Source organism: Phaethon aethereus, assembly GCF_964289735.1.
Source record: "Phaethon aethereus genome assembly, chromosome: 6".
Classification (NCBI taxonomy): Eukaryota; Metazoa; Chordata; class Aves; order Phaethontiformes; family Phaethontidae; genus Phaethon; species Phaethon aethereus.
The window spans coordinates 35,159,774-35,177,572 of NC_138580.1; the positions used below are offsets into that span (position 1 = coordinate 35,159,774).

Genomic DNA, 17,799 nt, shown 5'->3' on the forward strand with positions numbered 1-17,799 from the left:
GATGTATTTGAGTGTTCAAGAACTTGACATTTTTTTGAAAGGTCAGCAAATAAAAAGGCACGAGAAGGAGCCAAACCAGGCGAAGGACGCCATGGCCCACAGCACAGAAAGCTCCCCGCTCCGCCTTCGGGGCGGGGGGAGTCCGGTGCTCGCCGGGGCGCGGAGCTGCCGCTGCGCTCGGCCGTCCGGGGCGGGCGAGGTGGGACCGGGGTACCGCCCGCGGGGCGGGGCGGGCGGGCGGGGGCGGTGCCCGTGCCCGCAGCCGCCTACAAAGGGCGTTGCGCGAGGGAGCGCCCAGCCCGCAGCCGCTGCAGCTTCGGGAGCGGCGGCCCGGCAGAGCGAGCCGGGCGGCGCTCGGCCCCTCCGCGGCGCAGCGTCCCCCGGCCGCCCGCGGCGCATAAGGCTAAGGCTTTCCGACTTCAGCTACAGTGCTAGCTAAGTCGGGGAAGGCAACACGGAGCGAAGCCGCGCGTCCCCCCGCCTCCTCTCGGCATCGGGCTCTGGCAGCGGCTGAGCGGGCCGGCATGGCGCGGGGAGCGGAGCCGTCGGGCGGGCGGCGGCGCTGCGGTCAGTGCGCGGCGGCGGAGGTGGGCGAGCGGGGCGGGGGCGAGGGGCGCCGCCGGGGCCGCCCGCGGGCTCTGGGCCCCGGCCCGGGAACCGCCGTCCCAGAACGCGGCGTGTCCCGGCGGCGACTTCCCTCGGGAAGCGGCCTGGGGTTCATCCTCGGCAGCGCGTAGTTCCCGGTGCGCACCGAAACGTGGTGGATGTGCCCGAATCTCCCTCAGCGTTTGTTTCTTATTTCTCGTTTAGGATCTGTGGTTGCCTATTTTACGTCTGCAAAGTTTCTTCTTTATCTTGGGCACGCACTGTCCACTTGGGTAAGTAAAATATTGGCCTGGTAGAAGTAAGACTTTATTAATCTGGTTATGACTTACCTGAACGTTGTTGGTACTTTAAAAAAAAAAATCTTCACAAAATAGCACACCACCACAAAGCCAGAGGTCTCATTACAACACTTTGTTGTTAAAAGTCTTAATACTCTTAACATAGTATGTTGCAGTAATTCAATTTTTGTTAGTGCGGAGTAGTGCAGTATCCAATTTCCTGAGAGCCTGGTTCTGTACCTTTTTATACTTCTAAGTGACTACAGAACTGGTGAGTGACTATAGAGTAAGTTCTGAGTGCAAGAAATGAAGCATAGTCCATAGCAGAATGAAAGACAGTTCGTTGCAACATGTATTTGAAGGACTTGTATACTTACTAATGGGAAATACTCAATGTTTAAAACGTACCCATTTCCTGCCACTCGTTATCAAACCTGTTGAGAGTGTTTGGAGATGTCTCTTTTTCTGTCAAAATGTTTGCTTTCTGAAATGCTTTCCTTCTGTACTAAAGGAACTTACTGCACCAGTTTTTACTTGCTTGAAAGGTACATAATTTAAGATTTCTTAGTATTAAAAATAGTCTGATTCTATTACATATGACAAAATCAAGAATATATGTATCTTACAGCACATTCTTATGTCTCTATTCAATGCTTGATTCCAAAAGAAGTGGAAAGTTTCCGACCTAATATACCCTGTTTTGTCTTTGGTCCGGGATTCGGACTGTTTTAATGTGCGCTTTGTATAGCATAGAACAAATGGCTGATACACAGTTACAACATTGCATGCCTAGCTCTGGCCCCTCCTTCCTTTCAGTAACCTGAAAGGTCATACTGATGTTTCTGTGAAATACAAGAAGGCTTGGAGTGGTATTGAACGCTTGTTTAAACAAGTGCAATATTTTAGCAATTATTAATATCATTGAGGGAGGTGGGTAGTGGTGTTTCTGTTTGGCTTTCAGAGGCCAGGGTTGTTAACTACAACAGTTTTTGTTGGTAATGCCCACGAAGTGCCTAACTGGTGATTCCGGCCAGCCCTGCTTACTCCTCCCTGATGAGTGCTTCAGAGCTCAGCTTCAGGGGCTGCTCTCAGAGTGCATGAGTAAAGGTGACAAAGAGTTTGGAAACAGTGTTGTGCACCATAACAAACATTAGGCTGCAAGATGTCTATTCAGCTGTTTAGCAGTATTAATAGTATACTACTTGTTCTAGTGTGTTTTCTTTTGGCTGAAAATCTGGACTCAAAAAACCCCACAACCAACCAAACCTGTTGTAACAACCAAAGTATAGCTTATTTTGACAGAACTGGCTGCAGGACTGCAACTCTTGTATCTCCTAAGCTTTAGTGTTCCTGTAATCTGAATGTTTTTGCTTACAGGAACAATAAACAAGCACCTTAATCTTCAGAACTCAAAGTAATAGATCATTTTTGTTCTAAAATGGTTATGTCCACAATACAAAATCTGATAGAAATGTGGTTATGCTGTAATTGAGAGTGCTAATTTGGTTTTTGTGTTACTAGGTCATTCCCAAATGCAGAGAAGCTGTAAATGATTAAACATGTCACATCTCTGCAAGTGTCTTAGGCTCTTGTTCAGTAAAGCATTTGAACGTGTGGTTGGCCTCAGTGATCTTAATGGGCTGGACTGCACTGCTGAACTGGAGTCTCAGACCTTATGCTATTGCCTTTATGTTTTTAATTCATTGCTGTCTAGCACTTGGCAGTAAAGAAAGAACAGTATGAAACTGGGCTGACCTTGTTGGTGCCAGCCTAATGCTTGTCAGGAGGTCAGCTGCAACTTCCCAGCCTTATCTGTGTCACTCAGACCTCAGGAGGCCTGTCAGTAGGCAGTAGCCTGGCTGCTGCTTAACTTGTCAGCCTTGGTTCTGAGGTGGGATTGTGTACATTCAGTCTGAGATGATTGTAAGGATAATGATGATGCCAGAAGAGCAAGAACCATCTTTAAAAGGATGGTGAGGCTAAACAGCTGTAGTTGTATATTTAAAAGAGTTGAAATATCCACATTTTGAGACATTCTGAAGTGGGATTATGTATATATAATCAAGGCTTTGCCCATTTCTGAAGGCAATATTTACTGTTTAAGTAGATCTTAGCTTGAAGTTTATATACCTGCTTCAAACATCTGTAATTCATTAATACTGTTCTTCTGTTTATCTTTTTAATTTATCTTTGCTAGCTCTTTATGGTTTTTAATTCTTGAAAGAAAATAATGATTCCAGGTTGGAACAGTTTTATTTATGCCAAAAATTATCTGTGTGAATTGGCCTGGTCAGAATACTCTGGGTAAATGTGTTGGGTAAGGTTGAACAGAGTTCATGGGCTCCTGAAATGAATTGTGTAGCAAACTCATGCTCTCACTGGAGTCAAAGGAATCTTCCTGTGAGTTTCAAGTGAGATCAGTTTTTTTTTTTTTACTGTGACAGTAGTAGCTGCACTGACTTTCACATACTACTTTTTTTTTAAAAAAAAAAAAGCCCTTTTTCATCTTGTAAGAATTCAACAACTGAAACATCTCTGCATAAATGAAAAAACAAACAAACTTCTGTTAGGAAATTTTAATGTGAAAATACTCTTTTGGCATTTTTTTTAGCGTAATAAACAGTTACCCAGGCTAATCAAAACTTAATTAATCCACCTGTATGTCTGCTAAGTGAAATTCAGTAAAGAGATACTTCAAGTCATACTAAGTTTAAGTGAATGCTAGACTTGGGAAATTATATCCCTGTGTTTTCATTGCTGGAATACTTTCTGTATACTTCTACTGATCATGGAATAAAAGTGGAACGTATTTAACAGAAGACTTTAGGTGTCTCTGGAGAGTGAAAATTGGTCTATTATAAATGAGAGGGCACACTGAAACTGATTATGTTTATAGTTGTGCTTTTTTATTGGTTTTAGTTAGAAAACATACAAAATACCCAGAGTTTTTCCTTGAACAGTTAAAATTTTGTTCCCACGTGATTGGGATGTAATTATTTTTCTGCCTATGGTTAAGGAAATGAATATGAGTGTTTACACATTAAAGTGTCTGAAAAAACCCCCTTCAGAGAAATTCAATAACATTAAAAGGTGAGTTCTTTTTGTGTGTCTATGCTACACTGAAGACTTTAATGACACCTTGCAATTATTTTGACTCTCCAAATAGCATGCTTTTTGTGTATCTCTTGCTGCGTTATATGGTGTGTTGGATTTGTCAGACTTTGCTTTTTAAAAGTGCTTTTATGTCCCCCCAACCCTTTAGAATATTTGAGGTCCTTAGAAATTTCTACTATTTGCTGTATCACATAGCAATTGCTTACTTAAGATAAGGCAGCAGAAAGAAACCAGTTTTATGTTTGGTTTATAAAAGACTAACATTAGGAACCCTTATTAAAACAAACCGTGTGCCCTAGAACAGTGTGAATGATTTCTACTCGTCTGCTTTGTAACTGATTACATAAAGCATTTTCTGTAGTGCATTTTTTGCAATGTGTTTAAAAATTGAGCTATGACTCCCTTCATGTGGCAACATAGAAACCTTGATGTATTTGTCAGCAAGCCACAGGTCTATTTGGTAGCCAATGTAAAAATATTTTGCATAGTATGAAAATTACTTCAGTTGGACATGTTTAGCATTTTGGGCTTCCTTTTTCTTTTTACCTGTAGTAAGTGGTCTCGGAACATGAAAATTTAGTATCCTAAGTACTAGGTTAAACTAGCAATAGGCTGAATAGGTTGAACTAGCTCTGATATTCTACCTCTTAGTAATATGCCAATGCTTAATATTATTAAAAAGAGCTTAAGTCCATTGACTTCAGAAACTTCAGTTAACATTTAGGATAACGCTTTCCTTGATTTACCCATGTCTATCCTGAATTGTATAATGTCTTGCTTTGACTTGACTGTCTCTTGTGTTTTAAAGCAGCATTTAAGCTTTGATCATCTAACAGCAAACTGCCGTCTTGAAGTTTTTAAATAGTATCATTAACCAATAAATCTGTTGCTAATATTTGATCTGTGCTGGAGAGTCTCTGTAAGCTTTCTGAGGCTTGTTGGATGTGGCTGGTAACAGACTTTGTCCTGTAATATTATAATAGAAAATATCTGGGATTTTTGATGTGGTGTTACAAGCTGTAATGTTGCACTTGATTGGGGCAGATGATCTTAATGACACCGGGATAAAAATCAATGGTGACAGGATGTAGTAATCAAAAAAAACCAAACCAACCCCCAAATTAAAACAAAACAACCTCAAAACAACCAAAAAAAACAAACAAAAAAACCCCACCCCTGCATGTGTAACAAACCTTTATTTTCATACAGACTTTTGTCAGGGCATTAGTAAAATAGTCAACTTGTGTGCTTGCAAAGTGCAAATAGTAATGTTGTGTATGTACTCTCTGTTACTCTTAAAGGGAGATCGTATGTGGCATTTTGCTGTGTCTGTATTCCTGGTTGAACTGTATGGAAACAGCTTGCTCCTGACTGCAGTCTATGGACTGGTTGTGGCGGGATCAGTTCTTCTCCTGGGAGCCATTATTGGAGACTGGGTGGATAAGAACTCCAGGCTCAAAGGTTAGATACCTAGAGCAGGTTATTTACTTAAGGATGGATCAAATTAATGTGAAAAGATAAAGCTGTTAGAGTTAACTTCTCAAGTCAGATATGAGAATGTGGCTTGCTCTTTTTTTTAAGAAGGATGGTGTTTCACAGTGGTAATGATTATACAAAGACAGTGTCAAAGACGGGAGGAAAACAGTTTTGTGTCACGGTACGTTCACTACTCAGGCTAAACCTGTATGATATGTAGAAGTGCGCAGGAATGCAAAAGAGAAAAAGCGCACAACTTTAAGGACCGTAGACCAAGTTCTTTACAGTCTGATACTAACATACACTTGCATTATTTGTCATCTTCTGTCTGGATGCAAACATCTTCTACCTAAGTGTAAACATGAACTGCATTTGTATTATACTTTTTAAATAGTATGCTCTGGTCTATTTTATAAATAACATGGCATCAAGTTCTTCATACAAGTGTTTACTTTCCAACAGTTTACAAAATAGCATCAAGTCTATGGTATGTTGAAAATGAATTTTAGACATTCAAGTGAAGTCTTGTTTTTACCCCTTTAAAAATAGTGTTGGCATTTGAACGGGTACAGTTTGGTTTTTGGTTGAGAAAAGACCTACTTGGGCTATAAATTAAGAGCTATGAATTGTTAAGAGCTCCAAAGTTACATGAGACATTGATTTGTTTTTCTAAGACAATGGAAGATTGAAAATCTAATATTTATAATAATAAATAATATTTATTTAAATATACTAATAATATTTATTTAAATATACTAATAAGTATAGTTTTACCACTTATATTGGGGGGTGGGGGGAATAAGAAAATAAAAATATTTAGAGAATCTCTGCATGTTCCTTAATTATAACCTCCTTAGGCTGTTAGTTAGCTCATTCTTATGTTCATAACTGTGTTCTCTGTTTTGGTTTAAAACAGTGGCCCAGACATCCTTGGTTGTACAGAATGCGTCTGTCATCCTGTGTGGTATTATCCTGATGATTGTCTTCTTGTTTAAGACGCAGCTTTTGACCTTATACCATGGATGGCTTCTTGTGAGTGCTTGAACTTAATAAGGAATTAATTTAAAAAGAAACTTTGGGGAACATGGGAGACAGATGAATCTTTCTTTTCCTCTCTAGCCTGTTTAGATATTCTTGTGAGCTAAAACTGGCAAATGAAACTTTGAGCTAGTTGGTTAAACAGAGGTGATTGTTTTCTGTCAGGAATTGTAAAATAGACTTGGTCTTATTTTGTCTGAAGAGTAACACTGAAATGTATGCATTCAAATGTAAAAGTGTCTTTTCTGGTTGTACATGATAGGAGTGGAGATCTTCCTTCATCAGTTTTCTCACCTTGTAACTTTTCCCCCCCATTTCTCTAGACGATGTGCTATATCCTGGTTATCACAATAGCAAATATTGCCAATTTGGCCAGCACTGCCACAGCGATCACAATTCAGAGGGACTGGATTGTTGTGGTTGCAGGGGAAGACAGAAGCAAACTGGCAGGTGAAATACGTTGCCTTTTTAATTCCTTAAATGTCATACTTTCCAAGCTTGATTTTTAGACAAGAGTTTTATAGAGGTCAGCACATCTTTGAGTTCCAGATATTATGAGAAAACAGCAAGTAAAAAGGGCAGCCTTTATTTTCCTTTTCCCTGCTCTGGACTACTCTTACCGAGACTAGAAATTACTGTTATGATTACAGTTCAGTTAGGCATCTCTAAACTTGTTTTGTCCTCCTTTTAGTCTTATTGCAGCTTTGTCAGGAAAACTTTATTCTTGTTGAACAAATAAACATACACCACATTCTTAAATAACCAGTGTTTAATAGAAAAGCTGTTTAACTTCCAGGCACTTAAAGCCAAGTGTTGCAATACTTTATTTTTAGGTCCCTGGAATGAAACAGAAAACTGTTGTGTAACTGGGCTCCTCACATAGGGATCAAAGAAGGAGGTACTTGAGAATGAAGTCCAGAACAGTAAAGTAGGTGGATCAGGAAATTGCCAGTAGGAAACGCTATGCATGCAGATATATTTGAAATCTTACACTTCTCTAGCATTAGACGTCTTAACTCGGAGCTGTGAACACATTCTTCAGTTAGAACTGAAAGCTCTGTATTCCTTTGACATCTGATACCTTTGGTATAAGATTACAGACTTACTAAGCGAAAAAGATTAAATATTTTTCCTTCTTTTTCCTCGTTCTTGCACAGTGGCATGGCATTATTAGGAGACAGAATGAGTTCCCATTCAAATTCTACTGCAGCGTGGTGGTCATGACACTACTTGGATGTGAGAGAGTGTTTGGGATCCTCCCTGAGGACACGTGGAACCCGATTCCCCTTTTGGGGGAGGGGTACTCCTAGCAGTAAGGCCATTCACACCAAGGAATGTATGATTGATCCTTGGCTATGCTGCTGCTCTGATTGTCATAGACAGTGTGGGAAGCAACATTTTTTGCAGTGAACTTGGGCAGGTTATATGGGCTCTGAATCAACCCTATAAAAGGACTTAAGCCTTCCCAGATACAGGAACTGATACTGAAGTGCAAACAAGGCACGGAGTGGCTTAACATTGCCAAGATACTTATACCTCACTACAGTAACTCTGGGACTAAAGTTTTAAGTCTGACACTTGTGGAGTTTAGATGCCTCCAGGCCTAGACAGGATTTTAGCTTCTGGACTCTAATTTTCTATGAAGCTGCCTAAACTGCCCATGAAGTTCAGTTTACATGTCAGAGTCCTTTTAGGTACTTGAATTCTATATTGCAGACTTATTCTTGATGCTTATCTCCAGTGAAGGAATCTTATTTCCCCCATCTCATCCAGGAGAGGCTAGTACTTAATTAGATAACGCTAAAAGTGTCTTGCTTTCATTTCCCAGTATAAAAACTTCCCACCATACTTTTTTTTTTTGACCTTGCAGTGGCTTTCTAGGTCATGCCTTTTGTAGAGTAGCAGTACAGATTAACTTTCTTTTATCCATGGGAATCACAAGTAGAAAAATGTCATCTATCTAAAAGCCTTAAAGTTCTAATGGATCTCATTAACCTTTCTTCTTGTGTCAGATCTTATTCAGCAAACCATCTCCCCAATCCCTGTACTACGTACTATACATGAGAAGGTACAGACCACACTTGCAGAGAACTGCTGTGTGGGAGGCAGTCCTGCCTCTGTACTGCTTCATGATCTTGGGCAGAATTACATGACGACTTATATTCTGTACTGAAAAATCAGGCAAGAGGTAACTGCAAATTCTGATGCAACAATTTAAAAACAAAAAAACCCTACTGAACTAAGCACCTTCTAAAAAGATGCCTTCCAGGGTATTCAGCCTGGGTTGTTGTGTTTAATCATAATGTAACTTGGAGACTGTTGAAATTCCTTAAAAGATTACACACCAGCATTGACTTAACAGCATATACTGTTGTCCATTTCTGCACTGTTACCTTTCCTCAAAGAGGAGCCTTAGCGAAGTTGGTGGAATAGGCAAATAAAAAATTGCCTTGGCTTCCCCTTCTTCATTATCCTTCACTAATTCTTCCATTCCCTCTTACTTTGTACCCTTCCCAAGTGGAAATATTAGCCCTACCCAAATAACTCAAAACAAAGTTTAGTCCTTGGAATTTCTAAAGCCAAATATTACGCAAATATTTAACTTACTCATCTTAGTGAACCATCAGTCAAATCAGTTAACACTGAACTGACTTTGAATTCTAATAGAATAACCTAAATGTTCCTTTTGAATGGCAAGGAGCAGTTCTCCACGGATTCAAAACAGCTTCATACTGGTGTACAGTTTCACTTGCCCTTCAAAACCTCCAGTTTCATAATAGGACTCTAAAATGGGTTTGATAAATACTTCTAAGCAGCCTGAAGCCCTGATGTGCAAAACCATTGAGCATCTAGCAACTTTTAAGGAACAATGGTACCATTAATTCGAAACCCACAGAAGCCCAGAGTTGTGTAAGGACAGTGAAGCAGATAAGATTGGGGAGGGCAAGACATCCCCTGCCAGCAAATGGAAGATGTATTCATGCTGAGAATGGGTTGCTTTTTTGATCATAAACATCAAAGTCTTGAACAGAAAAGAGTGAGGACTTGGAATAAGTCCTGAGAATACCTACAACTGCCCTCAACCAGTGTGACTCGCTAAGGAAATTTGAAGCCAATTTCAAGGGTCTGCTGCTGTTGCAGTGGGTACTGTGGTCACCAGTTAATAGAAGTAAATGGAGGCGATTAAGAAATACATGGGCCAGTATTGGGAGATAGTACTTGCTAAAATTATCTTTACAGGAAAGAATTTTACCATATGAGATTCTTATTGATGTCTGGAGTTGTGCATGCTGGCTGGGTTTGAATGTTACAGAGAGAGCCTTAGAGTCCATAATGCCACTAGGATGTAAGGTTAATGTGATCTCAAGACACAGTTTTACCTGTAGAAGTACAGTTGCACTGTAAACCCAGCATGCTAAACCTGGAAGACCTCATGCAGGCAAAACTGGCAGGAGTAGGAATTAGGCTTACAAACAGCTTGGTTGGTCCCAGTAAACATTGGAACGCTCTAAAGATGCCCCTGGTAGGCAGTCTTACTCCTGCTCCTACTGGAATCACTTACAGTTGGGGCAGGACTTCTTAGCTTGATGTATGTACATGTGCAATCCTCAATTATGTTAGTGAATATTTCACTGTAAGTGTTTGGCAATTACTTCATATCATCAAATAATTTCTGACAGATATGAATGCCACCATAAGAAGAATTGACCAGTTGACCAATATCTTGGCCCCAATGGCAGTTGGTCAGATAATGACATTTGGCTCCCCGATGATTGGCTGTGGATTCATTTCTGGCTGGAACTTGATGTCGATGTGTGTGGAATATCTGCTGCTCTGGAAGGTTTATCAGAAAACCCCTACTCTGGCTCTCAAATCTGCAAAAGTTGAAGAATCGGAACTGAAACAGCTGAATGTAAAGAAAGGTATTGAAAACACAAAAGTAGTTGATCAAATCCACAGTATCAGTCAAACTGAAGTGTTGACTTTTGTCTTCTACAGACGCTGCTTTGAGGCTATATAGCTTTTTTCTATTCCAAGCTTGAAGGTTTAAGGTTTTAGATGTAGATACCAGAGACTCTAATCTAAGTAACGATACTTTGTACAGGTATTTGAGGAATCCCATAAAATGCAGCCAATGAATGAATTCTCTCAGTTAATTCTTCAGAGTAAGTCTGCTCTGTTATTTAGGGCTAATTGTGAGGAATGCTCCTATCCCTCTATACCATAGCTAATAAGCTGACAAAGCCTTTTGCTCTGTAGTGTCTACAAACAAAACAGCCTGTGTAGGATTTTCTCTTGCTACCTCATCTCTACTTAGAGTACTAACAGGCTTTCAGGAGGTTGTAGAATAGGTGGTAGTATTTCTAGTATGGCATGCTTAAATGGGTTCTACATGCTGTGGGAAATGGTGGATGAAAAAAAAACTTACTTTGACCATCTACTCTGCTTCCTTGGCCAAGCTGAGCAAGTGGGATTTGCAATGTATATGGCTATGACTACAAGCAACTTGAAAATTGATACTAGTGTTAATTTTAATGACTGATATGAAGACTATCTAAAATGTTTCAGAAGCAGACTTTTTGTTATGAAGTATTTGAGATGTCAGATACTAGAATACAAAACTTAAGCATTTTCTATTTTTAAGATAGCAGTGTGTGACTACTACTGAAAGCTCAAGCTATGGGCTCCCAGCTACAACGTTGTGGGTTTTTTTTTTTTAAAGTAAAGGTCATATTTTTTTCTTTAAAAGCTAGCTAGCCATCTGTTCTTTGCTCAATATATAGCGAGATAGGAGGCTGCTATTAAAAGTGCTGGAGACATATCTTTTTCCCAGCCAGCAGATACATTGTGCTAATAGATATTGGACTAGGCTGATGGCAGCCTAGGATAGGGGAGCAAGATAAAGAGCATAGAAAGCTCTATAGGTTTGGAACTGGCTCTTGAATGCTCCTGAAGAATGAAGCATTTAGCAAATGTTAATATGTAGGAAACATCTCTTAATCTTTGCTATTGCAGTATTCCGATTTCAGTAGAAGACTTTCATTTTTAAAAGTTGCAGAAATACTTCAAGTGTCTCACTTGCTGTATGTGGAGTTTGTTTCAAACTTGACAGTGTTAAAACACTGCTCAGGCATCCAAACATTTGTATAGTTTCTATCCATATTACTAATCTAAATACTGCTGTGAATTTTTTGGGGGTTTTGTTTGAGAGCAGTGGAAGTGCCTTTCTCCTATATTAGAGTAAAAATGGAATTGTAGGAAAGCATGGCCTGAGATTTTTTAAGTCAAGTTCTGAAAGCTTATAGCTTTGGTAGGCATCTCTGCCTTGGTTCTTCTACCATGACATGAGATATTGACAGATGTTTAAGTATTCTTTACTTTCTGTGGTTAGTGCATTTAAACATACAAATCTATGTTAAAATGCTAACTAACATTGGCCTTCATTAAGCAAAGAATTTCTTTATGGAAATGGAGCAGCATTCAGTTACAAGCCCATTGAAAAGACGCAGGCTATGCTTTTCCTTACCACACTTTGTTTAAATAAGTATGAGTTTAAATTGATAGGGATAAACTTGATCTTACTATACAGGTGGGATTTCAGGGCACTTTAAAATATCTAAGTAACCAGAGGAAGGTTGATTGCAGGATTGAACTGATGTGCTTCTGCAGCAGTGAACTTACTAACTGCAGACAGTTGTCTTGCACTCTACAGGCAGGAACGTATCTAACAGTTACATTTCTGTTCACAGAGAGTGACATGAAACCTGCTGAAGGAGTGCAGTTAATTGTTGAGAAAGATGTAACTGGCTTTGAGCCCCAGCAGGAGAAGGAAGTCAGCTGCACTGCCCGGATTGCTGAACCTTTCATCACATTTCGTGATGGATGGGTTGCGTACTACAACCAGCCAGTGTTCCTTGCAGGCATGGGTCTTGCATTTCTGTATATGACTGTTCTGGGCTTTGATTGTATTACTACAGGCTATGCGTACACACAGGGTTTGAGTGGCTCTGTGCTAAGCCTCCTGATGGGTGCCTCGGCAGTCACTGGAATCATGGGAACAGTAGCTTTCACTTGGCTTCGTCGCAAATGTGGCCTGGTTCGCACAGGCCTTATTTCTGGAGTTGCTCAATTTGCTTGTCTGGTCTTATGTGCCATCTCTGTATTCATGCCTGGAAGTCCTCTGGATTTGACTGTTTCCCCATTTGCTGACATTAGTGCCAGGTTGTTTGAAAGTGAACCATTACCTACTATAGCATCTCCAGAAGATAAGCCTGAAATGGTTTTTGCAACTGGAATGCCCAACTTGTTAAACGGGTCTACTACTCCTGCTAATGGCGACCCAGAGATGAGTCCTGAGCCTGTGCCTTTAATCTCTGTTAGTCTCCTGTTTGCAGGAGTAATTGCTGCTAGAGTTGGTAAGTATTATATCTCTATTAAAATCTGATCTATTGACTACTTTTAATTCTAAAAATTATGGTGCCTGTCAGCTAAATACAAATTTGAGTTTAGAATTGTAGGCTACAGTTAAGTGTTGTATCACATTTCTAAGGCTAATTCATTCTACTTCACATAAAAATGAAATGATCCTGCAGTAGTCTTGCCAGTGGAGAGACTGTAGTACTAATTTCTTGCATATCCTATATAACTAATAGGAGAAAAGTTACCACATCTGGAAATGAATCTAACTTGTTTTTTTGGAATGCTCATCTCTAAATGGTCTTCCTTCACAACCGAGTAAAACCATTTGTTGACAGAAAACAAACTAAACACATGTGCCATGAAAACCTTCAAACTTAGTAGTTTACTAAATCCATACATTAAATAAATTGTCTAACCTTTAAACTTGCGACCAGCAAAGGAGTTTAGAACAGAAACTTTGATTTGGATGACAGCTTAACTTTTTTGAGGAATTAACATAGTAATAGTATCTGTCAACAGAAGAGGCAGTCAAATACATACATGTAATGAACAAGTGATTTTTTTTTTTAGCTGTAATATTTTTGTACTCAATTTCTGCAGCTTTTGCTGAATTTTTGAGGAATAAAATACTTGATTCACATGTATTAAGTTTGTTTGCGAGAAACTTTTAAAACTGAGTCGTCAATGGACTAAAACAGTATAGAAGCTAGTGTCAACGGAGACTGTAAATTATTGCATATTCTGCATAGTTTAAAATGCATTTGAATTTTTTCAAACATGTTATGCAAAATATAGTAATTGTAGTTTGCATGAATGCACTATAAATAGCTGGTTTACAGCATAGGAACAGATGAGCAACACATTGTTAACTTGATGAGACATGTTGAAGCAAGATGTGACAGGCAAGTTAATGTGTCAAGCTGTACATATTATTTCAGGAAATATTAGAAAAGGGAGAGTAAATTGCTCTTGGCTGTTAGTGTGAAATCCATTCTAGTCTGACAAGAAGCTAGATTGTCCTGTGCATTTTTGGCAGAAGTGGGTGTTTGGAAGTATAAATTGAATTGTGCTGTAATGAAAGCTTACCATGAGAAGCCTGGTTGCTTGGATAACTGTTTTTTTCTCTCCATAGGCCTTTGGTCCTTTGATTTGACTGTCACACAGTTGCTCCAAGAAAACGTGGTAGAATCTGAAAGAGGCATTATAAACGGTGTCCAAAACTCCATGAATTACCTTCTTGATTTGCTGCACTTCATCATGGTCATTTTGGCCCCAAACCCCGAAGCTTTTGGCTTATTGGTGCTTATTTCTGTGTCTTTTGTTGCAATGGGCCACATAATGTACTTCAGATTTGCCCAAAAAAGCTTGGGAAAACAACTTTTTGTTTGCTGCACTCCTGATCCCAAAGCAGCCTCTGACAGTCCACCACCTGCTAATACATCTACTGTCTGAAAGGATCCACTTCTCTTACTAACTTGCTACACAGATATCATGGTTAAACACATATACTGCCTTTTTTTACCCTAAGGTGTCTCTCTAGAGTTGAATGCATAACTTATCTGTTTGAGGAAGCTTTTCCAAGAGACCTAAAATTCATCTTACAGTGACCCTGTAAAAATGTTTCATGTCTAGTAGAGGACAACCTAGTTGGATCTTGACAGCTGGTGTTTCAAAGGATCCCCACAAGTCATACATTTAGTATTTGATCACAAAAATAGTGTTGAATTCATTTTGTTGACCCCCACAGTGATACTGTTTAGTGGTTATAAATGTTCATGAATTCTGAATAATTCTTGTGCTCATTGAGTAAAACTAGGGGTGTTTTAGTTGCTTCAAAATAACTTGGTATACAGTACTTGATTTTGTGGGGTTTTTCTGTCGTCTTTTTTTTCCCCTTAGTATGAACAGTTCTGCTCCCCTGTCTTCTCAAATTGGTATGAACATTCTTCTTGGATTCCTGAAGCAGAATCTTAAGTTCTGATGTTTTCCAAAAATATCTTTTTAGTATTCTGTTTGTTTTGGTTTAACTTTACAGAAACACCTTTGTAGGGTTTTTTGCATGTTTCCTTATAAATTAGGTGAGTGCTAGGTACAAGATATTGTATTACACTTTCGTTGCACTTCATAAAGTAAAACATAGCCTCATTTTAACAGAAGCTATTCATGTAATGTTATAAAGCATGGCTTTTTTAGTTGCAAATGACAGGTCTGCTCAGGTTTGTAGCAGAAAGTGCTAAGGTCAGGAGTACTGGTACAGAAAGATTAAGTCTAGGGCTAACTTAGTTTTTGCCTCAGAGTACAAACAGCTTTGTTTATTTTTGAATGCTATTGTTTTCAGAAACCCTACTAAAGCTTGATGGATTGAAAAATTATTGGTATTCTAAGCGAAAGAAGTAAAAAAGTGGATTACTTGCATTTATCAGTTTTACATGTATGTAAATTTTGACTTTACCGCTAAAACAATGAGATGTTGGACTGTGTGGCCCTCTAAAGCAGCTTCAGAGTAATGAAGAATGGTATCCCTCTGATTTTCAAGAAGTTCTTGCATTTTTTTTTTTACCCTGCACGTGTACTAACACAATACTTCCATATTCATTAACCATATGTGCACTTTGTGGAAACTACTCTACGCACTTTGCTTTCTCAGTGGAGTTGAACCTGGTAGTGTTCTGAGTTTTCCTATGGCATGACAGTATGACTTCCAACCTTAAGTCTTTGTAAAATGTTTGTTTGCAAAATAAGTAGTATGCAAAAACATGCATCAGCAACTTGTGAAAGTATCCTCTGTAATTTTTTAAGGGTTTTTTATTTTAGGTACTGTCCTTCACAGAGTCATCTATGTTGCCAGACTTCAACCCTGGAATGTAAGTGTGAGAACTCCATTGACATGAAAGGCGTTACACCAGGGCTGAATATAGGCCATTCATGTTAAAATTTTTAATGATTACATTATATATCAAACTAAATAGAATGTAAAAAACCTCTAGTGGCTTTTGTCTCAGATACAATACTTTGTAAGAGGAGTGAAAGTGAATGAATGGGAATCCAGTGTACAACTAATGTAGCCCTTGGTATTCAATAACTGGATGTAACAATTTTTTTCCTCTAATGGACCAAAACTAATCATTACTGCTATGTTACTGAAAGTTTCTCAGGGATGTTTTCACTAGGTTTGTAAGTTTTTATACGTTGACCAAGCTTTTGAGTTTTTTGTTTTGATATAATAAAGTAAAATATGTAAATTAGAGTAGTTTTAAAATTTGTGACTCAATCCTGAGTGTAACTACTTAGGGAAAAGGGAATTTTGCCATCAGGAGAATTTAAAACTCAGAAGACAAATAAAACAAGCTTATCTAGATTTGTAGAATAAATATGCCCACAGGATAGCCTATATGGTATGTGATAAGCACACTAGTGAATAAAATACCTCTGATTTGCCAAATAGGTTTTGTCATGTGTACGTAATCTAAATTCGGACCAAATTTTAATATTGCTGAATATAAGTAAAGGTAACCCAAATGGCAATGAATGCCTCTATACTGCACTATGATGGACATCCGGATGCCATTGTATATATTGGATTCACTGGCCATCAGGGAAACAAAGCTGAAAATGCAGCTTCTTGTGGGCTGTCTATAGCCTACAGAACCCAGTGTGCCCGAAGTGTAATTCTGTAGCACTACACACCAGACATCCCAGAGAGGATGTAGAGAATGTATTCCTAAAATCTAGAGACCTCCAAAAACATAAGAGGTGGGAGCATACCCTGTTCCCATCTGTTCCCAAAGTCTTTTTTTTTCCTAAGAGCAATGTAGTCTCATTTGAATTTAGTAGCAATTTTTTTCATAAAGAGTTCCACTAGATAGTGCACTCTGGATCTCAAGCCAAAAAAGTAGTATTGGGAGGGGACTGGACCTTTGTATTTTTTATGGATAATGTTGCTAGGATTCATATGTGCAGACAACACAGCTGGAAGGCAAGACAATCCTAAAAAAAAAGAAAGGTGGATGCTACCTTTAAGAGGAATAAAGAGCTCTAAATAAGAAATCTCATATGTATTGGTCCGAGTCAGATGTCTAAAAATGTATGCTGCTCGAGCATAAACCATTTGTGTAGAAGTCTAAGATGTATGCAGACACCTGTACTGATTAGTGCTTTAAAGTGATGTGGAGCCTGAAGTCTTACTTAGCAGGATTTTCATTAAGTAAGCGTTTTTGGCCTTGTATTTATTTATTTTTTTTAAATGTGTCCATTTTGGATGAAAACTGCCCTTACAATGTACGCACTAGAAATCAATCCTAACAGAATAGCATATTTTATTATACAACCTTATGCTGGACATAGTATTGATTTATGTATTACTATTGTTAAAGCTAATGAATAAATTTGCATAAAACCTTATTTGTCCTGTATTATTCAGTTTGTGGGCATCTCTGTATGCTATATTTAGCATGGATCCTGTAGATGAAGGTTTTCTGTAGTGATGGGATGGAAACAGCCATGAAGCACAAACAAATAGCATTGGGGAGGAAGCAAATGACAAGTGTAGTAAAAGCCTTTCAATGACCCTATAGCTCTGTCTCTAGTGAACTGATTTTTATTTACCATCAGCAGTGGTAAGTTAAGATACAATAGCTGAAGGTGAAGTTGTGTTCTTACCACCTCAGCCTAGGGCCAGCAGTTCTGTGTATTGGCTTGCTGAGCAACAGAAAGCAAATGATTTTAACCCTCCCAGTCATCTTTTTGCCATACTGAATTTGTGATGATGGCCTTCTGTAGCAGCAACCTGTAGGTGAGAATGCTAGGCATAAGAGTGGTCATGAATAAATGTGATACTTTCAATATTCTGGTCTTAGTCTTGAAAAGT

General features: G+C 39.0%; 1 protein-coding gene across 1 annotated transcript; it reads left to right on the forward strand.

Annotated features, from left to right (window-relative positions):
* Nucleotides 1-413: 413 nt before the first annotated feature.
* On the forward strand, nucleotides 414-14,384 carry SLC40A1 (solute carrier family 40 member 1; the record flags this gene model as incomplete). Its single annotated transcript, XM_082001151.1, has 8 exons — nucleotides 414-567; nucleotides 811-878; nucleotides 5,300-5,459; nucleotides 6,391-6,506; nucleotides 6,836-6,962; nucleotides 10,193-10,435; nucleotides 12,263-12,928; nucleotides 14,065-14,384. The coding sequence occupies exons 1-8, from the start codon at nucleotides 525-527 to the stop codon at nucleotides 14,382-14,384; spliced, it is 1,743 nt and encodes a 580-aa protein (XP_081857277.1). The 5' UTR covers nucleotides 414-524.
* Nucleotides 14,385-17,799: the final 3,415 nt, after the last annotated feature.